Consider the following 27344-nt stretch of genomic DNA (forward strand, 5'->3'; position numbering starts at 1 on the left):
CTTAATCAGATATCACTTTCAAGGTTCTGCAGAGCCTGCAAGATGGAGCTCTCTTCCACCAGGCATTTGGTTGTGGCTGGGCGTGATAAGTACCAGGGATTTCAGACCTGCCCACCCCTGATTTCATAGATTTTAGGTATTAGACCTACACAGAACCATCATTCGAACCTCCCTTGCTTTCTTTTTACAGCCCACTGAGTCAACTGCACTGGAGGCTGGGAAGATTTTGTTTTCTAGTTGTACTGCCATCTTGATGTATTACATTGAGGTGTTTTTTTTAAGGATGTTTTATGGTAGTATGGTTATTTTTTTTGTACATATGTTTTTTATATATGCTGTGAACTGGTGCGAGCCAGTTTGCTGGGAGCGGCGGAATACAAATCAAATTATAAATTAAAAAATAGTAATGACCAGTAGCATGGATGCATGCAAAGTTATCTCCAAGATAATTTGACTTGCTTAAGCTTGGGCAGCATTAACCTGTACTTATTGGGCTTTGGGACTCATCCAGGTGAGCAATAAGGTCAGCTATTCAGGGTACAGGTGTTTTCCTAGATGTAAAAATCGTGGGCAGGGTTTGGCGAGGGGCAACAGATCGCTGGGGCATGCCACTGAGTCCAGTCTCAAAAACAACCATTTTCTCCTGGGGAACTGATCTCGGTCGTCTGGAGGTCGTTTGTTACTCCAGGAGATCTCCCGGCCCACCGGGAGGCTGGCAACCCCATACTACACAGAAACAGTCTATGCCAGACCACCTCTGTCTTGAAAAACCTTTGCACCACCTCCAATTTTCCTGCTCATTTTAACTGACGTTTTATTGGGTCTGCACTTCCCTTACTGCGTATGCTATGCATACGACATGTGATTTTTGAATGTACAGTCTCTTTTTCTTGTGGAACCTGACGGTGTGTCCTCTTGACGGGCATTTTTCTGACAGAAACAGAGGGCACAATTCCATCACTCCCAAACGAGAGAAACCCAAGAAAGGGCACCAAGGAAGGGAAAACGGCCACGGGGAGACGTCGCTTTCTCCTTCAGAGCATGCTCGGCAGTAGCACGCATGCGCCCCAAAGCAAAAACCTCCGTGCCTGTGGCGTTGGCTCAGCCTTTCCCCGCTGGCAACCCGCCCCCCCCCCCCCCAAAGAACCCGAGTCCAGTTATGAAGTTCCCCTCAGGGGGTCGTGCACGCGCAGCGCCCCCGATGCCCCGCTGGGCGCGATGCCTCCCGTCGAAAGGGGCGGGTGGGCAGGTCGGCCAGCGTGCGGCGATGGGCGAGGCGTCGGGGCGGGCGGGGCCTGCGGCGGGGGCGGGGCGGGCCGATCCAGCGAGCGGCGGCGGCGGCGGCCGGGCCAGGATGCGCTTGGCATCGGCTGGCGGCGGCACTGGCAGCTGCGGCAGCGCCTGCGACGCGCCCGCCGCCTCCCCCCTCGCGCCGCGGCTGCTCTGAAGCCCCGCTCGCCTCCGCTCCGCTCTGCTCTCGGCGGGTCCGGGGCGCTGCGCCTCCCTCCTCCTCCTCCTCCGCCTGTGGCGCTCCGTTTCCTCCGTGCGTGGCTGGCGGCGTCGGCGGCGGCTCCTGCTCGGCTCCCATGGCGGCGGCGGCAGCAGCGGCGGCGGCGGGCAACATCGTGTCGGTGATGGCCAGTAAAACCAAGACCAAGAAAAAGCATTTCGTGGCCCAGAAAGTCAAGCTCTTCCGGGCCAGCGACCCGCTCCTCAGCGTCCTCATGTGGGGGGTGAACCACTCGGTAAGAGCGGCGGGCGGGCGGGCGGGTGAGGGGAAGGGGGGGGGGTGTGGGGAGCCCCCTCCCCGGCCGTCCCAGCGGGGCTCTTTGTTAAGGATGCCGCCGCCCGCGTCCCTCTGGCCGCTCTCCCCGCCCGCCAGTCCGCCAGCCAGCCTGGCCCTTTGCAAAGGCCGCACGGAGGGCGGGGGAGGGGGCGCCGTTTCTGCGCTGTTCCCCCGGGCCGAGCCTGCAGGCGAGCGGCGGGGAGGGGAGGCCCGTCCCGTCCCGGTGTTGCGGCCAAAGCCGACGGGCGTCCGCTGCCCCTTCGTCACGTCGCCGCTTTCTGGGCTCGGGAGCGATGCGGAGGGCCGGGCTTTGGAGCTGCGTCTGCCCGAGGGCTCCCTGCTTAATGCATCGGATGCCGCCAGCTGCGGCTTCTGCAGGGATCAGTGCCTCAGGTGCCGCAGGGCTCCCGCTCCAGAGAGTCCGGAGGAGAAGGGCTGGCTTGCTTGAGAGGCCGTGGCGAAGCCTTCCTGTGGAGAGCTGCGTGCCCTTGGGCACACGAGTGCAGAGGCATGCTGCCCTTGGAGTGGGGGGGGCGGTGGGGGTGGACGCCATGGGTGCTGCTGCATGTACCCCCCCCCCCTTATCTTCGAGGAGTTGGATGCTTTTCATCCCTTCCTCAGCCATGCCTGCTTGTATTGTCAGGGCTGTAGGCATCTCTGTGGCTGGTAGCTGGCGTGCCACGTCTCTTGCAGTCGGTAGCTTAAATGAAGCCTCTGAGTACCGGAGTACTGTACCTTTGCATAGCGGGTGCCAGGGATGTTCGACGCAGGGCGTCCCTACGTGGCCTGCGAGTGCGTCTGCTTGGCTAGCTGCTGTTGGGAACACAGCGGTGTGCCTCGCTCTGGTGCAATGAGGCCGTTATCTTCATAGGCCCACTGCTGATACTTTTCCTCCCAGAGAAAGCCTTCAGAATCCCTGTGACAAATGCCTCTGGTGTGGTTTGATGTTGGGGCAGCGCTAGGTCAGAGCTGGGTGTGTTAAATCACCGGGCTAATAGCTTTCCTGCTGTCCAGGATGGATGCATTTTGCTGAGCAGCGGTAAAAATGTCCGGCTGCAACGGAGCTTGGATATACCAGGCACGTCCGTAGCAAACGGTCTTCCTCCTAGCCCCCTCTGCCAGCATAATGTGTATCGTATAGCTGGAAGGCAGGGCGGTTAACGGGGTCTGTGCTGAAATACTGCTGTGCTAGGGAAGGGAGAGACGTTGCTATCTTGGAGTGCTGCAGTGTTCTGCCTCAGAATTGGCAATTGCTATTCATTTACCTGTGCACTCTTAATCTGATTGGGCACGGGGAAGGGAAATATGAAGCTTGCCTTTTGTTAGGAAGATCAGAGGAGCTGGCATATCGGCGTGAGTGTTGGCTTTGGTTGCACCTTCTGGCTTCTGCCAAATAAGTGTGTGTGTAATTCTTTAGAACAGGGGTAGTCAACCTGTGGTCCTCCAGATGTCCATGGACTACAAATCCCATGAGCCCCTGCCAGCAACTAAGCAACGCTGGCAGGGGCTCATGGGATTTGTAGTCCATGGACATCTGGAGGACCACAAGTTGACTACCCCTGCTTTAGAAGATCTACTTCACTGCAGGGACACCTGTCAAATTTTCTGTCTTTTGTTATGCAGTTCTGCTTGCCTTGGGTCATTTTGCTTCAGTTGCTAGCATCTTCTTGGCTTATATTGCCTATTTGAAATCTTTTAGAGGAGTGGGAAGGGTGACGAGAATTTCTAAAGAAAGATGTATAATGTTCACCTGGTTAGATAAGTGATACTTTAGTTATACAAGTATGTTTATACCTGCAGGGGTGTTAGGTGATGTGCTGCTGAAGAATTGCACAGGAATGGGAACGGCACAGTCTCTGTCACAGTCTGTGAACTTCTGGTGTTTTGCACTTTGCTTGCCGCTGATTGTTTTGTAAAAAAACACAAAAACAAAAACCCGTGGGTGTTTTTTTTTTTCCTTTTAAGAGGCTTGGTTGGGTGATTGACCTGGGCTTGCATTTCCTTCCATTCTGGCATCATTTCCTTTAAACGTAACAGCCTGTTTGCGCAATTATTCATCATTTTTATCTACTAAACATTCTACAGAAAACTTCATCCTCAAGCCTACTTCCTTCTAAATTCTTCCCCCAAACACACATACGTTCTATAATGTTTTGTGATTGATGTAATTTCCACATATTAAGTGTTTGAGAGTGTGGATGCTGGATATTGTCGAGGCACTCGTGAAATGAGACATGAGAAAAGTCTGGTCTGGATCAGTGGGTCTTAGGCTTTTAATCAACTGCGCACCACAGACAAAATATCATGACCGAATTTCCGCTTGCCATATGTTAAGAGGGACATAAAACAGCACTGGGAATTAGAAAACTTAGACACACACACACACACGCCCATCTATTTTTTGGAGGGTGAGACTGTGGGCCATTTAGCACCTCCTGATGTGGGGCCTGAGGTAGCCCCCCCCTTACCCATTAGCTAAGACAGGCCCTGCAGTAATGTCCTTATTTCCAATGACCACTCAATATTAGATTTCTTCCCTCCTTTAGCCCTTTTTAAAGAATTGCTGCTCGAAATGGAATCTTCACCTGTATTTCAGTAATAGTATTTCAGTAATAGTAACATTTTGCTATAATTCCATATAGCAGTATTTTTGTGGAATTGCATAATGGCATTGCAGAACTCAGTGTTGGAGTGATGTCCCTTTGGTGATGTACTTTTGTGCTTCATCCAGACGTCGCATAACGTTATCCATGTACTGGGTTTTTATTCAATGAGAATGTTGGCTATTGTAGACTTGGTCATGCTATATTCTCAGGAGTCTTGTTCTTTGAAGCTCAATGAATGGGATACGACACCAGAAAGAAAGGTGCAAGGTGATAGTTTGAGTCCTAAACCTCTTGTTGTTGTGTAAGTGGAGTTCTTGTGTCACTGTTGGCTCAAATGTTTTGAGGATATTGATCTCCGGTTTGTATGCTACCAAAAAGCAATAGCTGTTCCTGATAGGGAGGGGAGGAACATGAGAACTCTTGTCTCCTGGACATTTAAGCATATTGGAATTTCTAGATTGCATACTAGTATATTTGCATACATGATGAATGCCAAGCTGACCACTAATGTTGTTTTCTACATCTGCATTACCAACCCCCCCCCCCAACAATCCCACAAGCATACTAAATAGATGTGAGAAATAGGGAGGTGGGTGACTGATTCCCGCTCCCCCATTTACTGTAATCTCAGCCTTCTTTTCTGTTTTGAAGTGGCAAAGGTGAGTTGTATCTCAGGAAGAAAAAGAAGCAAATTTGTTTCTCTTTGTGGATAGTAATTTTGGCATTAGTCAAAATTACTCTTGCTGGATGGAGATTCTTTGGGTTCTTTACAAGTACTTAATCATTACCTTGTCACTGCTGTGGTATTCCCCATAAACTGAGAATCAAAAACTAATCGGAATGCAAACAGTGATGGCTCAGAACCAGCCTGATCTAAAAACAATTAGAACTTGAATACATTCAGTAACTTTTGCAGAGTTTCCAGCCATGGGGCATTAAAAGCTGACCTCAAAAGATAAGCTAATTGAATTGGTGGTGGAAAGTGCCTGCAAATTGTGGCTGACTTGTAGTAACCCTGTAAAGTTTTCGAGAGGAGAGGAACACCAGTCGGTAGCTTGTTCTGTCTGCCGGTCAACACTTGACAATTTTACTGAGGCCTGGGGGGGGTAGTCTTTTGCCGAGGGATGTCGTCACCTCTTAAGCCCCTGCTCCGCTTCCTTTCCCGCCAGTGCCCCTGATTTCCCACCGCCAGCTGGGGGGCGCTGCCAGCAGCAGCTGCACAGTGCCACGCCGAGGAGGAGCCCCAAACATGGCAGCTGCTGGAGAGCACCAAAGGTGAGCCGGTGGCAAAGTGGCAGGGCAGCCCCCAAGGCAGCAGCCGGGGAGGAGGATGAGGAGGAGCCATGGCCCGGTACTGACTGTTCCACGGACTGGTCCCGGTCCCCGGACCGGGAGTTGGGGACCACTGCTCTAATAGATGCTTGATGCTGTATTTTAGAACTATTGCAGAACATCCCACTGACCCACTTTGGGCCCACTGAGAGGTCAAGATACTTAGTGGCTGTCCCAACCTCTACTCAGCAGCACACAGCTCTCACAAGGCCACATGAATTCTGGAGAGGTTCCTTGCTTCTCTCTGAGCATCTATGCTCTCACTAGCTGACCGACTAGAGTATTTCCTGCTAAGAGGGCTAGCGATCCATGCTCATTGCTATTTACAGGTTCTGTAAACATCTGCTTTCACTCCAACTTGCCTACTTATGTGTGGCTTACCACACATGCATGGGGATCTAGTGATCTCACTCAGGGGTAGTCAACCTGTGGTCCTTCAGATGTCCATGGACTACAATTCCCATGGGAATTGTAGTCCATGAACATCTGGAGGACCACAGGTTGACTACCCCTGCTCTTACTCACCAAATGCCTCTCTTCCCTGGCACCCTCTTGGTTATATGATTGATTGGGACTTTGTTGAATTTATTAAAGAAAATCACTATACATATACTCTGCACAGCAATGGTTTGAGCAAGTCTACTAAGTTCAGGTGTATACATGCATTCTTCCGTCCTTTGGCTATTCATACCCTGATTGTTGCTATTCTAGAGTAGGTTCTTTATTAAAGCTATGGTGTTTTGGAAGTCATCAGTTATGTTGGGTTTTTGTCTGGGCTGCCTGGCCCTTTGTTAGCATTTGGCACCCTCAAGTCCTAGGCGTACAGCCAGCATGGTGTAGTGGTTAGGAGCGCTGATTTCTAATCTGGTAAGCTGGGTTTGATTCCCTGCTTGTCCTCCACATGCAGCCAGCTGGGTGACCTTGGGCTTGCTGCAGCACTAATAAAGCTGTTCTGACCAAGCAGTAATATCAGGGCTGTCTCAGCCTCACCTACCTCACAGGGTGTCTGTTGTGGGGAGAGGAAGGGAAGACAATTGTAAGCTGCTTTGAGACTCCTTTGAGTAGAGAAAAGTACCATATAAGAACCAACTCTTCTCATTCTCCTAAGTGTCACATTCCTGCCCAGGCCTGAGATGGTCCTTTGATTTTTTTTTTTTTGTTGGCTAGAAACATTGGGTAGCCAAGCCTTTAGTACTAGGTGCTTGTGAGAACTATCAGTGAGGATGCTTCAGAGTAATTAGCCACTCCTATTTCCTCTCCCTGCTTACATTCAGAAGCTTCTTGAAATGAATGTGGGAGTTTTATAGCCTCAAAACTTTCAGAAGTGTGATGTGGCCCAAAGTGATGTCTCCCACAGGAACGACATGTTTTTCTTTTACTATTCCTTTGCTATTCTCAGGTTGAAAGTTTGACTTAACAATAAACCCTAGAAAATATATTTAGGAAGGATGTGTCCCTGGCTTATATATATTTAGGAAGGGTTGTGTCCCTAGCGTAAGTAGCCAATATCTCCTGATACTGCAAATAGCTTTGCCTTCAGAAATCAGAATTTATAATTCTGTGTGTGCAGTCCATTTGTCATGTCTATATTGATTCATACTCTTTGTTTGGGGTGGGGATTGCTAGGTCAAGCTGGCAGTATCTTTTGAGAAGAATGGGCTTTCTTGTTTCACTCCTTTCTGTAACTCTGCATTAAGCTTATTTGGTATAATATTTATAAATTATTTGGATGAGGGTTTAGAGGGGATACTTATTAAATTTGCAGACGATACTAAACTGGGAGGGGTAGCAAACCCAACCGAAGACAGAATCAGAATTCAGGATGATCTTGGCTTGAGAAGTGGGCTAAACTGAATAAAATGAAGTTCAATAAGGACAAATGTAAAGTTCTGCATTTAGGTAGGAAAAACCAAATACACCTATATAGGATGGGGGATCTTAGGAGTCTTAGTAGATCATACATTGAACTTGAGTCAACAGTGTGACTCGGTGGCTAAAAAGGCAAATGGGATTTTGGGCTGTATCAAACAGAGTATCATGTCCAGATCACAGGAAGTGATGGTACCGCTTTACTTTGCTCTGGTTCGGCCTCATTTGGAGTACTGTGTTCAGTTTTGGGCACCCCAGTTGAAGAGGGATGTAGACAAATTGGAGCTTGTCCAGAGGAGGGCAACAAAGATAGTTAATGGTTTGGAGACCAAGACGTATGAAGAAAGGTTGGGGGAGCTTGGTCTGTTTAGCCTGGAGAGGAGATGACTGAAAGGGGTTTGATAACCATCTTCAAGTATTTAAAAGGCTGTCATATAGAGGATGGAGAAAAGTTGTTCTCTCTTGCCACGGAGGGACGGACCAGAACCAATGGAATGAAATTAATTCAAAAGAAATTCCGTCTAAACATCAGGAAGAAGGCCCCTCCTCTCCCCACCCATCATGGGCCACTTTGGGAGGGGCCATGTTGGTTGACATAACCGTATATGGCCATATCATCCAATAAATATTTAACAAGTTTAAAATATACATTAAAAAATTACTCCCACCTATTTAGGAAACCCTTCTAGGGTTGTCAAGAAACTTCAGGGTTTCACAAAACCCTGGTTGAGAAAGCCTGCTCTAATGTCTTAATTAACTATACATCGTCAAAGGTATCCCCATTTGGTCCAAATTATGGACACCGGTTAAATGCAGAAGACATATCTGATTCGTATTCTTTTCTGCATCACATGTGTAGAACTCAGGATTGTTTGAATTTCTGAGATGTATTGCAGTAATTGCCAAGATCTAACTGTCCAAAACAGCTGAAATTATTTCCTCTATTAAGGATTTAGCAAGGCTCCACTTCTGTAGGAACAGAAAACAGTGGACATACTTAAGATGTTAGGGAGACAGAAAAAGAACTTTGAAACACATGAGAAACCAGTGGCTAATCAGGATTAACTGGTCCTAGATGCTATGATGGGGGGGGGGGGGGGGAAACTAGGAATAAAGTTAGGATAATAAAATCTTAAAATATCGAAGTAAATGGTTAAACGGGGTGGGTGGTCTACTGTCAGAACTCTGGCATAAGTAGAATGGGGTCATAAGATACAACAGGGGGATCTTCTGAAGATTTATTTTGTCATACTTTAGGATTTAATACATCTGTTGCATCTGGGGATAGTTCCAAAAATACAAGGCTGGTGTCTTATCAATATTTTATTGTTTATTACATGTATATCCTACCTTCAGTTATGGAATTTAAGGCAGCATAAATAAGATTGTCAGGAGATCTCTCATGTGAGCATTAACCAGACACAACTATCTAGTTTTAGTAATGTAGTTGGACCATGTGCCACTTAGTCCCTACTAGGTATATGAGAGGAATCAGAGTTCAGATTATAATACCTTTACCTATACTATTCACAGGGGGAAAATGAGAGAGGCTAAAGGTACATGTATGTCTGGTCTACTGACCTTTTAAAACTACCAATCGTATCTTAACCACATCTATGTTCTGCAGTTCAGCCAAATAAGCAAATTATACTGCTCTCTTCTGAAATCATTTTTTGTTCATGTGGCATACTGCAGCTCCTTCAGATCTTGTGAAATTTCTCCGCAGGAAGCATGCTCCATGTAGGAAAAGCTGTGAGTCCCTTACGTCTACGGTCTCATGATGAGTGCAGAGATCTCCTCTTTCAAGCGGCTGGAGCTAGTTTGTGTTCTTGCCTGCATAGTGCTTCTCATATGGAAAAATGCATGACCTTTTCAATTGCCCAGAGTGCTGTTTTTTAGGTTTTTATGGCAAGCCGTCGCAACAAATGCAGATTCACTAAGCTTCAGTAGTAAATGCTTTCTTCTAAAATAAACAAGTTAATTTGGTACCCAAAATTCTTTGGAGTGTCTAAATTTAGAGAAGAGGCAGAGAGATGAAAGCACAGATGGCAGTATGCTTTCTTCTGTTATCTTTTTTTTAAGTGGGGAAAACATTGGCTCCTGTTTTTATTGATCAAAGATGTGTGCAGTTTCTCTTCCTGCCCTGCTCCTTGCTCGTCCCTTCTTTTGATGAACACTAGAATGTGATAATGACATGCTTACCAGGGATATTTGAGTCCAAACTCCTGTTTTTAGTAATAGCTTTAACAAATCAGTAGGAAGCCCTAATTTCTTTCTAGCCAATGAAATGGCTGACAAAACTGTGTGTCTGTCTGATAACCCTATTCTGTCATTGTTAACTGCCCTATTTTCTGAGGGTTAGGTTCTTGGAAAAGCTTGATTGTGTTTGGATCACTAATTAGTTCATAGCTGTCAACATCTGCTACTGCTAACATTTATTTTAAATGTACTTCAAAAGGTATGCATATAGAAGCTATTATGATAGATATATGCTGTGAAGGCAAGAATACTGGAACACTCAGAAGTCTTACCTAAAATGGAATGAGTGGGATTGGACCAGCTGGGATTTGCCTATCTTGCCAAAGGCCTCTATGGTCCTTTTGGGAAGACATGGTGGGAGAGGTTTGTGGAACATTAATTAAACTTCGTACAATTTATGCAGACACCCATATTATGATAACAGGACTTGATTGATGGAAGTCAGCATTCAAAGGCAGAAATTGCAAACTTAACAGGGCAATGTCTTTGATAATCAAAGTAAAGCTGGTGCTGATTAGCAGTAGAAAAGACCACTAATGCCTGGGGTTCTGATTCACACTAAGGCAGAGGAAGCATCCTGACTATGCTCAATATGTGTCAAAGGTCGTCTATACATTAAAAATCTGAGATTCTCGAAAGGCTGAATGTGAGGCTCAATAGTAAGTTCCGATTCTGCGGGAAATTCGTAAAAATACAGAGCTCTTGACTTTACAAGTGTTTTGTTGCATCCTTAAAGGCTCAAACCTTGCCGTGTTAAAGTAGCGCTTAATTTTTCTTCCAATTTGCTCTCGTTTGCATATGTGTCATATATCATTCTGGCTTGACTCGACCCTTATTTTATAATTCTGGCTTTACTCTGACCCTGTTTTATATTTCTTTACACCTTCCTGGAAATATTTATTTCTGTGTTTATATGAGTTATAAGAAATGTCGTGGGCCAGACATTCTCTCATCTTAACATACTTCAGATGGTTAAGAATAAAAGTAGAGCAGAATCATGTACACTGTTCCGAACTCCTTGAGGGAAGAATGGGATAAAACAATGCAAGGGGGTGCTTGTGTGTGTGTGTGTGTGTCCATAAATCTGATATTCAAAAGGCCCTCTAATTGTCACCCCAACAGCAAGGGACTGCTGGGTTACAAGAGGAATGATTCAGGAGGCGGGGAATTTGACCAAGCCCTGAGAGAGAGGGGATTGTGAAAAAGTAGGTTATGGCTCTTGAAACCTTATGCCGCAGTGAATTTGTTTGTTTTTAAGATGATTTTTTCCCTTCGTCTCTGAAACACTGCAGCTCCATCGCTCTTCCCCTCTTGAAGAAATACTGAAGCTGAGGTAGCTTTCCAAAGCCTTTTATGTCAGGCATTTTGAGGACACCGCCAGATACCATGATAACCCCGGTTCAGTTTTGAAGGTTAAATTTCTTTTATGGTATTGCACAGCTAGAAACTGCTGTCTCTTTCCTAGATGTATTAACCATTCAAAATAAATATTGCTGTTTCAAGTTGATGCATATTTTTTTGTAGCAACGGCAGGTAAAGAAGAATTGGGGAAGCATCAAACAGTTAAATTAGTCTTCTTGACCACTTATGAAAATGTCTGTATTTCTGCATGTCAAATCATAATCCTGTCAGTGCTCTAGCTGCTGCACTGCTCTAGATTTTTGAAATAGCCCATTTGAAGTGTCTTTCAGAGTCTAGAGTCTGTTTTTAACAGTCTACTTAATTGTGGCAAATTCTCCTGTCTCTTTTAAGGATTTGGATAGGGTAGGCTTAAATGGTTTAAGATGAAGGGTAATTATTTAAATTTATGGCTTATGTGGCTGACAGAATTTTTGTCCCTTGGGAATAAGTTTTGTTTTAAGCATCCTGTTCCTGTCATTGCTTTTGTCACGTATTACATTTTGGTTTTGTGGCCTTGCCAATTCAACTCTTAAAAGGTTGTGCAGTATTCATTGTGTCATTCTTTTTAGGAGTTGTTTAATCTGTTACAAAGAGCCTCTTGTGGCGCAGAGTGGTAAGGCAGCTGTCTGAAAGCTTTGCCCATGAGGCTGGGAGTTCGATCCCAGCAGCCGGCTCAAGGTGGACTCAGCCTTCCATCCTTCCGAGGTTGGTCAAATGAGTACCCAGCTTGCTGGGGGGTAAACGGTAATGACTGGGGAAGGCACTGGCAAACCACCCCATATTGAGTCTGCCATGAAAACGCTAGAGGGCATCACCCCAAGGGTCAGACATGACCCGGTGCTTGCACAGGGGGATACCTTTACCTTTACCTTAATCTGTTACAAGCCTGTTGATGATGAAAATTTTATGGCATCTAGAAGTGTGGCTGTTTCTCTGCCATCTCTCTTGGTAACAATTTCTGCTGCACTGCAACTATTTAGATATAGACTGATTCACATAACTGCAAGCCTTTTTGTTATCCATGGACTCCTATGCCATTAACACATGAGCTGATCTTAGTTACCAGTTCATGGCAGCCACAAAAGACTATGTAGATTTTTTTTCACCCTTTGCCTTCTGTTTTATGGAGGAAGAATGTATAATACAATTACTTGAAGAAAAAAAGATCCTTATGCTTATTAATAATTAAGCATGTAAGACCTAAGTCATAGGTAAAACTGAACAGGCATTTAGCTATAATTAAGCCAAAGATTTTAGAGTCTCTATTCATTTGTTGTGGTAGGATTTCCTGAACTTTTTGCTGAGACTAGCAAGAGAGCTCCCATCTAGGAAAAGAACATTGGGTTTGCCGCCGCAGGAAAAATTCATATTTAAAAAATCATTGTATTGTCGCTGGTTCTTGTACAGCTTGTTTGTGTTCCATAGTATGTCTAAAGTATATACCTTCATTATATGTAAAATTGCTCTCTGGAAATAGTGTGAATACATTACACTATATACTCGTGTATAAGCCTAGTTTTTAAGCTCCTTTTTTCACACTGAAAAAGCCCTCCTCGGCTTATAAGCGGGTATATATGGTAATTGAAATAAAGGCCTGCTCCAGCCAGCCAATCGTTGCACTGAGCTTGCTCTGGCAGCTTGTAGGACATCAATGGTTTGACTGAGGGACTCTGATCTTTTTTTTCCTTTTGCCTTCACTTCTTCCTCTTCTTAATCACTTCTTCCAAATTATTCTTTTGTTTTCTTTGGGTGAAAAGCAGGATACAAAAACCAGCAGCTATTCATCCTCTTGACTTTTCTGTATTTTTTTTTGGGGGGGGGAGGCTGAATGGGAGAGCCTGTGATGATGGAGCATTTCCCACCCTCGGGTCAATGAGTTTGCCCAGATTTTGTGCCTCGGCTTCTATCCGAGTATATATGGTAATTAGAACTAGTAGTTTGGATGCCTTGGAATAAAATGAGTTGGCATAAAATGTGTGTAAGGAAGGCTAACAATGTATTTGGATGTGGTAGTCTAGCCCTATACATTTGGACTGAAAGATAGCACAGTCTTTTTCAACTTTTGTAATATGGGCTTGACTAATCCCACAGTCAACATGATGCCTTGTATTTTCAGCAATGTTCATTGTTCTGTCTCAGTAATATTCAGAAGTACAGAGGCATTGAGTCCAACCCATTTTTCCTCTGGTGAAAAAGGGAGGAAGGCCAATCCTCATTTTTTTTACTAAAAAAATACATCAGCTGATGTTTAATTTGTCATTGAGTAAAAAGATGACCCATCAACAGAACTTAACTTGTCACACTACATGCACACATTACATTCACATCAAGAACCAGCATGGTGTAGTGGTTAAAAGTGCAGACCTCTATTGAGCCGGATTTGATCCGCACTCCCCCACATGCAACCAGCTGGGTGACCTTGGGCTCACCACAGCACTGATAAAGCTGTTCTGATCGAGCAGTGATAACAGGACTCTCTCAGCCTCACCTCCCTCACAGGGAGTCTATTGTGGGGAGAGGAAAGGGAAGGCGACTGTAAGCTACTTTCAGACTCCTTCAGGTGGAGAAAAACATCATATAAGAACCAACTCTTCTTCTTCTTGTAATGATCAGTAGCTCTGAAGATTCTCTTAGTCTAGATTAACATTCTCTTAGTGTAGATTACACTCAGCCTAATTTACTTCACAAGGTTGTTGTGGGGCAAAATGAAGATAATGTAAGCCTCTGTGCGTTTCCATTGGAGGAAAAGATTAGGTATAAATAAAATACATTACATGCTTATTTGGGGAACAAATGTACTTGAATTCCCTTTTAGAATTAGATCAATCATTGGGCAGCTGAATGTATTCTAGTTCCTTTAGAAGAGACTGTAATTGTATAACTATTTTACGTTCTCGGCAAGTGATGATACCCATATCATATGCCTGAATAGGTGCCGATAAGTGGGCCTAATATAAGATAATATTATATAGAAGTGCCATTATGGAAGGCTGGTTGGTTTCTCTCAATCGTTCACATGTTGGCTTCTTTAAATACCCTGCATTTCCCTGCCCACCGTTGCACACCAGACCAGGAAGACTTAAGGCATAGGAGAGAGGATTGCTACTCGAGTAGCTGCTACTAGACTGCTCCTATGACTTGAAGCAAGGGGTGGGAAAGTACATGTTTTCATGTGAACAGATAGGCTTAAGATTGCATCCTTCCCTGTAGTATCAAGTTAAACATCCTTGCTCTTAAAACAGACAGGAGCCTTGGAGAACAAAACCTTGTTAGTCCATGGTGCCATAAAGCTCCTCTTTACATTTGTTGCAGCAGACGAACATGGCTGGCCTTCTGGAAATTTTCCTGCCCTGGGAAATGTATGAGGAAAGGCTAAGACCTGATTGTCAGAATGAATTGATAACAGGCAAACCTTGCCATTTGTGAAGAAAGAAAATTAAGTTGGACAAGACATCCTATCTGCTTGATTTTGTTTGTCACATCAATGTGAAACCTGCACACCAATCCAAGTAGTCCTTAGTCCTTACTGCTGCTTTCATACGATTTGAAATAGTTGTGACTCCTGGGATGAGGGAAAAGTGAGATTGTGGGCAGCTTTAACGAAACTGACTCCAAGAATTGCCATCGAGCTATCCGGCATGATTTACATGAATGCCAGGGTCTAAGAAATGTCTGCATATAGTCAGATCTGATACTCATCCTTCCACCTTTCATTCTCAAGGATTTGACTCATAATTAGCTAAAAGTTTTTAGTTACCTTGTCAATGCTGTTCCTTAGGTGGAGTTCCAGATGGGACAGCATTACTTCAGCTGTGTAATCCTTTTTAAATTTTGTAAATTCCCTATTTCCTAAAAATATACTATCATTTGTTTAAAATCATTTAGAATAGGCATTTTATGAATTGTGAAACCTTGATGTTGGCCTGTACTTCCAAGACAGTTCAAGAAGTAATAGAAAAATAGAAAGCTGTAACTTGTAAGAATTTACAGACTGAGGGAAGAGATCCCTGTCATTTCTCTCCCTGAGAGAAAATGGCAGCCCACCCACAGAAAGAGTGGTAAGTTATTGTCAAAAGAATGATTGGTATCTTCTGTAATATTTAAAGACAGCCTCGTAAATCCAAACTGTTCATAGGCAGATGCTAGCATGTATGGATATAGAAATTGGCCAGTGAAAAATGCTGGCAAGAAAATTGATTCATTTGGAACATGTTGGGGGAGTTTTGTGGATACAGTGGACCACAGAAATGGATTCTAGATCAAATCAAGTTTGAATCCTTCCTAGAAGCTAGAATAACAAAACAGACTGTTGGACTTTCTGTACATCATAAGAAGACAAAACTCATTGGAAAAGACGGTAGTGCTCAGAATGTCGAAGGCAGTAGGAAGAAAAAGACCCAACATGAGATGGGGCTGGCTCAATAAAGATAGCCATGCCTTTCAGTTTGCAAGACCTGAGCAAAACTTCCCTTGATAAAAGGTTTTGGAGGTCATTTATTCACTGTAAGTCAGAAGCCACTTAATGGCATGTGCACACATCAAAGACCTTTGTATTCTGCTAGTACTGACTGATAGTAGCTTTATGCGCCTAATGTAGATCCATCCATCTAGTTGTCATTTAATTCTAAACAGTATGACTCTTTGTGGAATAAGTTTTTTATTATATAAATTGCAGCATGTGTACATCTCTAAAACATGCAGTAAATTGCAGTCTGTTTTCCCCTCTGGAAACTAGAATTACAGGCTGCCCAATTCTCACTTCCATAATATTTATCTTCCTTAGCTCCATTTGCCATGTTATTATACTGGGAAAGTTCCACTATTCTTCATAAGTCATTTTTAATGTGGGGTTTTATTGCAGTTGCTTCTGGAAGAGTATCAGGTAGCTGGCCACCTAAGCTTCTAAAACATAAATGCTGGCATCTGCAAAAACTAAATATTTCCTTAAAATCAGAGTCCAGTAGCAGAGTCCAGGAAGAGTGCTTGCACTCGAAAGCTCACACCTTAAATAAATCTTTGTTGGTCTTAAAGGTGGTACTGGACTCTGATTTTATTGTGCTACTTCAGACCAACATGGCTACCCATTTGAATCTAAATATTTCCTTGAAATAGGATGGATCTGCATCTAGGGGGAAATTTTTTGGGTGTTGTCAGTATCTGGATTCCACTGCACTTCGGAATGCAAACTTCCAGATAAGTCTCTCGTATGCCCCAAGCCAGGGGTGACCAAATGGCAGCTCTCCAGATATCATAGAATCATAGAATAATAGAGTTGGAAGGGACCTCCTGGGTCATGTAGTCCAACCCCTTGCACTATGCAGGACACTCACATCCCTATCGCTCATCCACTCTAACCTGCCACCCCCTTAAGCCTTCACGGAATCAGCCTCTCCGGCTGATGGCTATCCAGCCTCTGTTTAAAAATTTCCAAAGATGGAGAACCCACCACCTCCCGAGGAAGCCTGTAGTCGTAGACTACAATTACCATGACCCCCTGCCACCATGGCCAATTGGCAGGGGCTCACGGTAATTACAGTCCATAGGCATCTGGAGAGCCAGAGTTTGGCCACCCCTGCCCTAGACCAATGAAATTCAAGTATCAAGCTGAGAAAAGGCATACCTAAAATGAGTATTAACTACTGAATGCCACGATAAGGACCAGCCTGAGTTGTCTGAAACTGTTTACATAATCACCCAAGTACTTGGGGAACCAGATGAATGTTATGCAGCGACTGCCTTCATATTTTAGTACCCTGAAGGTCTGGGAAAATCGACGGTGAAGGTGAACAGGGCTTACCAAAACTGATGACAGACAGCATCTGGAGGGGGCGTGTCATTTTCCAGTTGGGGCTTGTTTCACTTTCAAGCAGCCAGTCCTGTGCCATAAGCTCTTGAAGTTATGCAGCCAGCTAGTTGGGCAAGTTGTCCCTTTGACTCGACTGGTGAATCTCAAAGCAGAATATCCTGAAGAAACAATGTTCTTTGGAAAGAAGCGAAGAGGCAACAAGGGCCAGCGCTTTTTCTTCCCTGGCTCGCAACTGATGGAACGAGCTCCCTGCAGAGGTCAGGGCCCTGCCCGAACTCCCAGAATTCCACAGGGCCTGCAAAAGGGAGCTCCTCCATCAGGCATTTGCTTGAGCCTGAACGACCCAACAGCACCCACTGGTATTCCCTCTGCAATGTTTTATGTGAACCGCCCTGAGCCGTATGGGAGGGCTGTATAAAAATAAAATAAATAATAAATATTGTCTACTCTCAACAAAAGCCGAAAAAAGAATGACCGTAGGTGTTACTGTTTGAGGGTATTAACATTTGACAACAGGGAAGTTTTGGGTTTTTTTTTAAAGAATCTTTCAACTAGGATTCAGCAAAGGCTGGGGAGTCCCAGTGTGTTGTTCTTCTTTTCTTGATGTGGGCAGCTGCCCAAGCTGAGCTCTGTGGCTAGTCTGTTCTGCCCCACGAGTCCTGTATGCAGCTGACCTCTCCTGCTGGCCAGTTTAGTGACAAGAATGGCTGCACTTGCTGAGCTTGTTTAGCTGCTGAATCGGGCTCGGTCACAGCCGGCCTCACCTCGGCTGTTTTAATCTTAGGTTTCTGCACAAACTTGTCCAGGAAGTAAATAGATACCGTTTGCTGAATGGGAGCTGTAGCTCAGTGAGTGTGTTTGTGTGGAGTGGGGGGTGGATCTCAGGAAGGTTCTTAGCGGGGGGGGGGAAAGTGTGGATGGGGTCATGACTCCTATAGAGGCTGGAGAAAAGGAGAGAGCTAAAGATTGCTCAGATCTGGTCAGGATTTGTATGTTACCTACTTGGGCTTGGGGGTGGAAGAAGCATCTCTACACACTGTTTTGTTGGGAGAGTAAGCTTGAGCAGGGAAACAGCTTTAAAACATCTTAGTCTGTGGTTCTGGGTTTAAAAGTTCAGGCTACCTCAAATGGAGGTCTCTCTTGTGCGGTCTGTGTAAATATGATCTGAGTAGCAGAACACGGTGTCCCACAATACTCCAGAATTTAATCTTCAGTTTCCCTTTTTTTCCCCATCTGTGCATATGCGGAATTGCATCAATGAATGTGAATGTACCTGTCTTCTGCTCCTTAGGTTGCTCAAAAGTATCCAAAACACACCCTTTCCTGTAACGCTTCCCTCTGAATGAGAAAAGTCATGAAAGCGTCAAATCAGGCAGGATCCCACCTCAAGGCTAACTATTCAGAAGCAAGCTGCAATGTGTCCTTGTTCTTTTGGAAGTAAATATGGAGTCCTGACCTGCATAGCTCAGGTTCATCAGACCTTGGAAGACTGTGGTGTTGCCAGTATCTTCCCCACCTAGCTTTCACAGTACTATGGAGTACACTGCAAACTGGAACTTAGACTTCCAGAAAAGTATTTAGATGAGTGACCTCCAAGGAATACCAAGGAATACCAATGGTGACATGGGGGCAGGCAATGGCAAGCCACCTCTGAACATATCTTGCCTTGAAAATCCCACCAGGGGTCTCCATAAATGAGCTGTGACTTAATAGCACTTTTGGCCACCAGGGAGTAACTAGACCGATTTATCAAGCTCCTGTAGGGGCCCTTGAAGGGCAAAAGTGTATAAGCATGGAGTCACTAAAATAAACTAGGTGTTTATTTTAGCTCTTTAAAGGGCTGTGGTCGTGTCACTTTTTTTGGGGGGGGAGGAGTTGGTTGTGGCAAAATAATTACAGGGAGTTTGTTGGGTAGAATATTGATTATGCAGAAATTCTTTTTTACTTTTGTTACCAGAGAAGGTAGCCTTCTTAGCACGCTGTAACCAAACAATGGTGACTCAGTTGTTGTTGTTAGGTGCGAAGTCGTGTCCGACCCATCGTGACCCCGTGGACAATGATCCTCCAGGCCTTCCTGTCCTCTACCATTCCCCGGAGTCCATTTAAGTTTGCACCTACTGCTTCAGTGACTCCATCCAGCCCCCTCATTCTCTGTTGTCCCCTTCTTCTTTTGCCCTCGATCGCTCCCAGCATTAGGCTCTTCTCCAGGGAGTCCTTCCTTCTCATGAGGTGGCCAAAGTATTTGAGTTTCATCTTCAGGATCTGGCTTTCTAAAGAACAGTCAGGGCTGATCTCCTCTAGGACTGACCGGTTTGTTCGCCTTGCAGTCCAAGGGACTCGCAAGAGTCTTCTCCAGCACCAGAGTTCAAAAGCCTCAATTCTTTGACGCTCGGCTTTCCTTATGGTCCAACTTTCGCAGCCATACATTGCAACTGGGAAGACCATAGCCTTGACTAAACGCACTTTTGTTGGCAGGGTGATGTCTCTAGTGGTATCTGAAATACCAGCAAAATATCAAGAGTTTACCACAGTTGGAAGATGCACAGATTGTTCTGCCTCAGGCTGCAGGCTCTCTTGGGCAAGTCCTGATGGTTGATCTTGTTTGCTAGAAGACTTTGGCAGCAACTTCCCTTCTAGTATGCAGCAGAGTTCAGTGGTAGAACTAAGATGTACCTGGATAGCATTTGAAGGTGGGAGGAACTGGATTTATAGACTCTGTAAGGTGTTATCTATCTGTATTTATCTTGATTAGGGGGGAAAGTTCTGAGCTTTTCAATTTAGCTTCTGTCTCTAGAGATATTGAAGCTGAATGAAGTGTTTCATTTACCTGCTGGGGACAACTGTGGATTCTTTTAATATTAAATAAAATAATTAATGTAGAGAAAACGACAGAAAATTGATTTATTTATTGTATTTCAGGCATATCCTACTTGTTAGAACCAGGTTAACTATAATATGATTAAGTTGTTAGTCCTATAAGTCAACAGATATACTACCCAAAGTCATTTTTCGCAGGGCCTGATATAACGTATAAACCAACAGATCCAACAGCTAGCTCTAATAATATGCTAGCTCTAGAAGCTCTGAAGTATGCTTTTTCCATCCCTCAATTTCTGCGATGATATTCAAATATGGGAAGCTGTACACAGTTGCACAACTGGTCCATTTTTCCTAATATTAGTGCTAACTAGAAGCAGGGGGAGCCTCTTGTGGCACAGAGTGGTAAGGCAGCAGACATGCAGCCTGAAACTCTGCCCATGAGGCTGGGAGTTTGATCCCAGCAGCTGGCTCGAGGTTGACTCAGCCTTCCATCCTTCCGAGGTCAGTAAAATAAGTACCCAGATTGCTGCTGGGGGGTAAACGGTAATGACTGGGGAAGGCACTGGCAAACCACCCCGTATTGAGTCTGCCATGAAAATGCTAGAGGGCGTCACCCCAAGGGTCAGACATGACCCAGTGCTTGCACAGGGGATACCTTTACCTTTAGAAGCAGGGTTTTTTTTTTTTTTGCAAAAATCCTTTCCCAGTGACACTACCCCATTTTTTTTTAAGTTAAAGACAGCAGAAATTGATCAGGGAACTTTTTTGCATGAAGACCACTTGCTCTGCTACTGACTGGTGACACTTCTCCCCATTTTATCTTCTTCTGTTAAACAACGGAATTGGGCAAAGCTGTGTGGATGATGTTTTCAAAGCATGTAATATCATGATCTGTGTGGAAATTATGAGCATCTTATCTTTTAGCAAAAGAACTTTCCTAGCTTGGCGCAACACGGTACAGCTTAATCATTGTTTTTCAGGAAACTGCATCTTTGATCACCAAATGAGACAAAAAGCTCCATTCTGCCCTGTTACACAGAAAGGTTCAGTTGTGGGTGTCTCCTCCCAGACCTTCAAGCTAGGCACCAAAAGTCTTAAAACAATTGATTCTTTTTTCAGTTTCTGTTGACAGTCTGTTTAATTAAAGATGCTGTGATTGAACAGTCTGAGAACAAAGGCTTCTCAAAGCTTCCCTTGCTGTGCCTGTCTCTATTGTGTGTAATTCTAAGCTATCTATCCACAGCTAGTCAAGCATTGGTGATATTATACCTTCTGGAATCCAGTATATTTTCTGGAGGAAATGTGGGCTGCGTTCATGGCGTAAATGTCACTTCAGCAATTAGAAGAAGAAGAAGAAGAGTTGGTTCTTATATGCCACTTTTCTCTACCCGAAGGAGTCTCAAAGCAGCTTACAGTTGCCTTCCCTTTCCTCTCCCCATAACAGACACCCTGTGAGGTAGGTGAGGCTGAGAGCGCCCTGGTATTATGCCCTGTCAGAACAGCTTTAGGAGTGCTGTGGCGAGCCCAAGGTCACCCAGCTGGCTGCATGGGTGGGGAGCACACAATCAAACCCGACTTGCCAGATTAGAAGTCCACACTCCTAACCACTACACCAAGCAAGAAATGTAGGAGCCATATTAGCACAAATAAATGAAAAATAAGATAATCCAGAAATAGAAAATAAACTTCATCTAAGGCAGTGGTCCCCAACCTGCGGGCCGCGGCCCGGTGCCAGGCCGCAAAGGCCATGGCACCGGGCCGCGGCTCCCTCTCCCCGCCCCGCCCCCGCAGTAAAAAACTTCCCAGGCTGCAAGCTTGCAGCCGGGGAAGCTTCTTACTGCGGGAGGCGGGGAGAGGGAATCAGGGCCGGGCCGCGCCTGTGCGGGCCACGCCCGCTCGGCCCGATCCGTGGGCGCGGCCCGTGGGCGCGGCTAGATCCGTGGGCGCGGCCCGGGCGCGGCCCGATCCGTGGGCGCGGCCCGCGGGCGCGGCCCGATCTGCGGGCGTGGTCCGCGGGGGCGCGGTCCGCGGGGGCGCGGCCCGATGCCCTGCCGGTCCCCAGCCTCGGAAAGGTTGGGGACCACTGATCTAAGGTGAAATAACACCAGATACAGGCAACAAAAATCTTGTGTTGTTTTAGCCCTAGGTGAAAACTAGAACTGTTTGAAGTACTAGCCTAGAGAGCCATTAGAATTTCTTTATAGCTAAGAGGTATCACAGTCTCTGTTTAATGGACATAAAAATGATTTCTTGATTTAGCTTAAAAGAGCAGGGAAAGCCTCAATTTAGTAATAGAAGACTAAGAAAATAAGACTAAGTTGAGGGGCAAGTCAAGATGGGTGATCCAGCCAGCATGGTTTACATGCTGCCGGTTTTACCTGGCTATGCTCTCAGTAGCCAAAAATCCATGGTAATGTGGTCCTGGAGAGTCTGGCTGAATCTCTTGGGCTTACAGATCAGGTGTTGAGTATTGAGCTAGAGTTCAAGCTAGGAGGGTTCCAGTTTGACTCTTTCCGTAGGCTTTTTAAAAAATTGAGCAAAACACTATTTTCAAGTCCATGGTTCCAGCACAACAACAACAACAACAACAATTTATGATTGGGTATGTCAACAGGCGCCTGCTTCAACTCTGAGATCAAATTTGTCTAAACAATTGCTTTTTTCCCTGTAGATCAATGAGCTGAGCCATGTTCAAATCCCTGTTATGTTGATGCCGGATGACTTCAAAGCATATTCAAAGATCAAAGTGGACAATCACCTTTTCAACAAGTAAGTGAAAGGAAGGGAAGTGAAGTAACACTCCTTTAAATGTTAGCAGTTATAAATTTTAGCCTTATTTGCATGTGGATGGAAGAAAAGTTTCCCCAGTAACCTTGAATTCTTTTATTTGTAACTATAGCTTGCTGAGCAATGATTTCCTTTTCTCCCTTTGGAATGCTCTTGGTATATAAGACTCCAGTATATAAATATTTGAACAGATTCTCATTTTCCATTTTTGATATACAGATGTTCATTGTGTATTGTTTCAGATTTCTAGTCTAGTTGACGTCTAAGAGCAAGGTAGCAATAAGTTAAAAGCATGCATGCACTTTCCAATTTTAAACCAGCTTAATGCAGTAAATAAATCAAACATACATCCCTGCCCATTCATACTGACTTAACCTAGTTGAGAAAAGCCAGCACAAATGAGTTGTTTCAATGCTGCTAAAACTATTGAGTGTGTGTGTGTGTGTGTGTGTGTCTGTCAGTCGAGAAAGAAGGTCTCCTTATAATGGCAGCAGTTACTAAGGATGCCTTTTCAGATAACTTTGTAGGTTGGTCTGGCAAACGTGATTCATCCTTTGTTGATTTGGGATTATGAGTCAGGGTCTCTTGGACGCATTAACCCCATCCATTGAGCAATTTCATATATCCAAACCAGCACAAGCAGATAAGACACAGCACAATAGTGTAATGTACTCATTTGTTTTATTATTTATTATTTATTTGTTTATTACTTAGATTTATTACCTGCCGCTATCACACAGCATCTCACGGCGGGTTACAATAAAACTGTTAAAAACCCCAATTACATCAGGACCAAAAACCAGCTCCAGCAATGAGGCAATCAGTAAAGAACCCTAGTCCCACACTGTCCACTCCCCTCCTTCCCCCAGTGCCTCAGGGGGCCAAAGCATTCAGAGATGCCGATAATCCTAGTGCTGGTGGATGTTCAGGGTGCAGGGGCCCCCAGATCTTCCGTACCCTGGCCTCAACCAAAGATCTGGCGGATGATACATTGTCTTTAGGAATTAATACCATTCCAGGATAATCTCCTACCAGGGCACACGTGCGCACACACAAACTATATTATATTTGATTAGTGTCAATATTACTGGGGCATGAATGACTTACTGCTAGATCTGAATTCTGATTGTGGAAAAACTGCTGTGTCTGCTTGGCCCTTAGGAGGGTGTAATTGTGTGTAGGATTGCATTGTCTTTCCTGAAATTGTTGGCACACTGATGGACCCAGGTGCTGCTGTCCAAGCTGAGGACCATATTAACCAGGGGAAAACTGATACTGTCAGTGGAAATTATTTTCCTCCTTCCATCAGAAAGATCAGGTTAATGGCTAGCATAATATTCCAGATGACCCCATGCACTCATCCAGTGACTGTGTGTAATCCTTGAACAGGGTTTGGATGGAAGTGTTGTGGGACATGAGACAAGAAAAGTTCCTGGAAGGAAATGAGCAGCCCTCCTTTTTTGGATCTCTCTGCCAGATAAATAAACAGATTCATAGGCTTGCCAATATCCAGCAGGGGCATCACCATCATTTTAGGATCAGTACTGGAACCTGGCCAAACATTTAATAAACTTAAACTGCATCAGTTCTATCTGAAGCTGGGCAAAGATTGATAACAACATCTGCAGTGATGCCTCCATAGACTCTGTGATTTTATGCAACTGTAACAGGAGAGGTTTGTGCCTTATGGCCCACATTTTCTAAAAAGCCTTAAAGTGTATCCCAGATGACAGTCTTCATTCAGTTTTTTTAAACATACGTTAGTCTCCTTTCTTCCTTACAGAGCTCAAAGTGGCTTCCAGTAAATTTAGATAATAAAAGTACATAAAACACATAAAAGACCATGAATTAAAATCACAATTTAAAACTGCTAACAGGCAGAATAACTAAACTAATTTAGTGCTATCCTGTCCTGAAATAAAGCACTTCCTCATTAAGATCAAGAGGGCCAGGTACACCTCTTTGGGCCTTCCCTTGTGATCTTAATTCCTGGGCAGGAATGTATGGAAAAAGACGTTCCTCCTGTTACTGTGGTGCCGAGCCATATAGTGCTTTAAAGCAGGGGTCGCCAACCCCCGGTCCACAGCCCAGTACCGGGCCACGAAGGCCTCGGTACCAGGCCACCAGCAGCCGCACCTGCCTCCCCCCCCCCCCCCCGCAGTGAGAAGCTTTCCTGGCCGCTTCGCTCGCGGCCCTGCTAGCTTTTTGCTGTGGAGGGGGGGGGATGCCGGTGTGGCCTCCGGCACGCCAGCGGACGCAAACACACATGCCCGGAGCGGCCGCGCATGCGCATTAGTGCCCCCAGCTGGCGAAAATCTGCATGTGCGGCTACTCTGTGCACACGTGTTAGCGCCACCTGCTGGCGAAAACGCGCATGTGCGGCGCCTGGGCCAGCAGCTCTCCCCCACCCCTGGAGGCAGTCCTCAACCGGAAAAAGATTGGGGACCGCTGTTTTAAGGACCATTAAAGGTGTGACATCTAGAAGACCATTATTTCACCTGAGTTGCAGTGCAAAAGTTAGTTAAAAATTCTGCTTAATGCATTTTGGCCTAGTTGTGTTCTGTATAAGAATATTTAACTAGCATGATGATTGGGGGAATTATTGTTATGCTATGGCAGATCTACATCTGTAAAAGCTATAATAATCCCAGCTGTGTTTGTTTCATTTTGTTCTCAAACCCTTGTTTCAGGGAAAACATGCCAAGCCATTTCAAATTCAAGGAGTACTGTCCTATGGTATTTCGCAATCTGCGTGAGAGATTTGGAATTGATGATCAGGACTTTCAGGTAAGATTTCCTGCATCAGTGAACGTCTGTTTGATAGTTTGCAGTCCTGCTGATTGTAAGCAGGAAAAAAATGTGCAGATGGAAGCTTAGACTTTGATCATTTGATTGCAAATGTATATAACCTGAAGAAAAGGATGCGCTCTTACCACCACATGGTTAGGGTTGCTGTGTTCTCAGTTGGTGTCCTTATCTTTTTACTGCACTGAGCAAATCCAGTTCTCCATTGAACCTCTTTCTCATTCTCCTCCTCTGACTGTGGAGGCCAGCATTTTGCATTTCATTAGGAAGAATCTGTGAAAGAGACACAGGCAGTTACATTTTCAGGTGAAGGTTTCAGAAAAATTAGTGGAGAAATATTGATTTCCTCAGAACCTTCTATAACCTTTTTGCTCAGTTGGACCATCGGTTTTGGGGTGAGGTGACAGCCAGGAGGCACTCCCTTGGGCCCCTGATGTACTGTTTCCCAGGAATTAGTGAAGTGGGAGACATCCCACAAAGAGCTGCTATGGCATGTGGGTGTTATCGAAAGACGTGAATTGGCCTGGCAACACAAGGAAGAGAACATCATGTCTCAGCAAGGGACTTCTTTTCTAGGGGGACAGAGGATTATCTGTGTAAATTGAGCAGTGCTTGGACCAAGCAGGGAAGACTGTGAAGGTGGACTAGAGAATTTCCCACCCATTAGGAAGAATGAACTAGGTGCTGCTAAACCACCTCTCCCACCTAGTATGAGACCTTAGAGCAGGGATTCCCAATCAGGGGTCTATGGACACTCCGGAGGGGGTCTTCAGCCTTTCCCCTCCTGCCTTAATGGAATCGGCCACAAGCTCGGGAACCAACCACTTCTATTGCTCTCCCTCATGGTTTCTGTGCCTGGGAGTGGGTGGAGCCTGCATGCCTACTGCTTTAAACCACCTCCTGTCTTTCCCCCCTCCGTCCTCCTCAAGCCTGCCTGTTAATGCGGGCAGTGATGTCACTTCTGGGGGTGTGGCAGGGAGGCATGGCAGCTGACACCATTTCCGGAGCGCCTTGAAGCCTGAAAAATTATTGCAGGGGCTTCTTTGTGGTCAAAAAATTGCCTTAGAGAGTGACAGTTCAAGCTTCTGGTAAACAGTAGTCCTTACATTGCTACTTCCAACAAGGGGAGGTGAAGCTAGGTGAGGCGTGAACAGCTGTTGTCACCTATCGCTTCATGTTTGCTTGGTTAGAAGCAAAACTCATTCAGTTCAGAAAATGCTGAAGTCTTGCCAAGGTACTCTGTTTCTGGTCTCAAAACAGCATGCTGAGAGGAGATGAGGGGAGTCTAAGGAGTCTAAAGACCCTACTGCATGAATGCAAGGTGCTGCCACTGGGGAGCCAGCACAGAGTATTGATTAGGGCCTGGGGATATGCTGCTGAACTATGAAGGTTGATGGGTGACCTTGGGCCAATCACACTCTCTCTTCCTAATGTTGGTTATGAGGTTTAAATGGAGAAGAGGGGGCGTTACATACTTCCCTGAGCAACTTTGAGAAAGAGGGAAGAATACAATATATTATTTGTGGGCACGGCCACCTCTCCCCAAAAAACTCTGGAGCTATTTTTCAGAGGGCATGACAGGGCTGGCCATTTCCTTCTTCACTTACATGAATAAGAGAGCCTTCTGCTTCTGCAGTGGGATTGTTGGATCTAAGCCCATAAAGAACAAAATTAGTGCACACTTTGGGAGGCAGCTTTTCTTTTACATTTGCCAAAAGCAGGCCACATTGTTCTAAATGGAGAACAAAGTACGTATTTTCATCGTTGTCCAATTTGTTTTGTAATGGGCACATCCTTATTAAGAATGCTAAGATTCCCTGATAAGACATAGAAAAATCCTTTAGCAATCTCTCCTGGGAGAGTTGAAGATGGG

The 27344-nt window shown here is 45.1% G+C and overlaps 1 protein-coding gene across 1 annotated transcript in view; it reads left to right on the top strand.

Annotated features, from left to right (window-relative positions):
* Positions 1 to 1302: 1302 nt before the first annotated feature.
* The window catches only part of PIP4K2A (phosphatidylinositol-5-phosphate 4-kinase type 2 alpha), a 61362-nt gene continuing 35320 nt past the window's right edge, over positions 1303 to 27344 (top strand). Inside the window, exons 1-3 of the mRNA XM_077302769.1 lie at positions 1303 to 1745; positions 22551 to 22648; positions 25357 to 25453. Coding sequence (XP_077158884.1) covers positions 1587 to 1745; positions 22551 to 22648; positions 25357 to 25453 — 354 coding nt within the window. The 5' untranslated portion in view covers positions 1303 to 1586. The remainder of the gene's footprint in view (positions 1746 to 22550; positions 22649 to 25356; positions 25454 to 27344) is intronic.

This window comes from Paroedura picta, chromosome 11, assembly GCF_049243985.1.
Source record: "Paroedura picta isolate Pp20150507F chromosome 11, Ppicta_v3.0, whole genome shotgun sequence".
NCBI classification, from domain to species: domain Eukaryota; kingdom Metazoa; phylum Chordata; class Lepidosauria; order Squamata; family Gekkonidae; genus Paroedura; species Paroedura picta.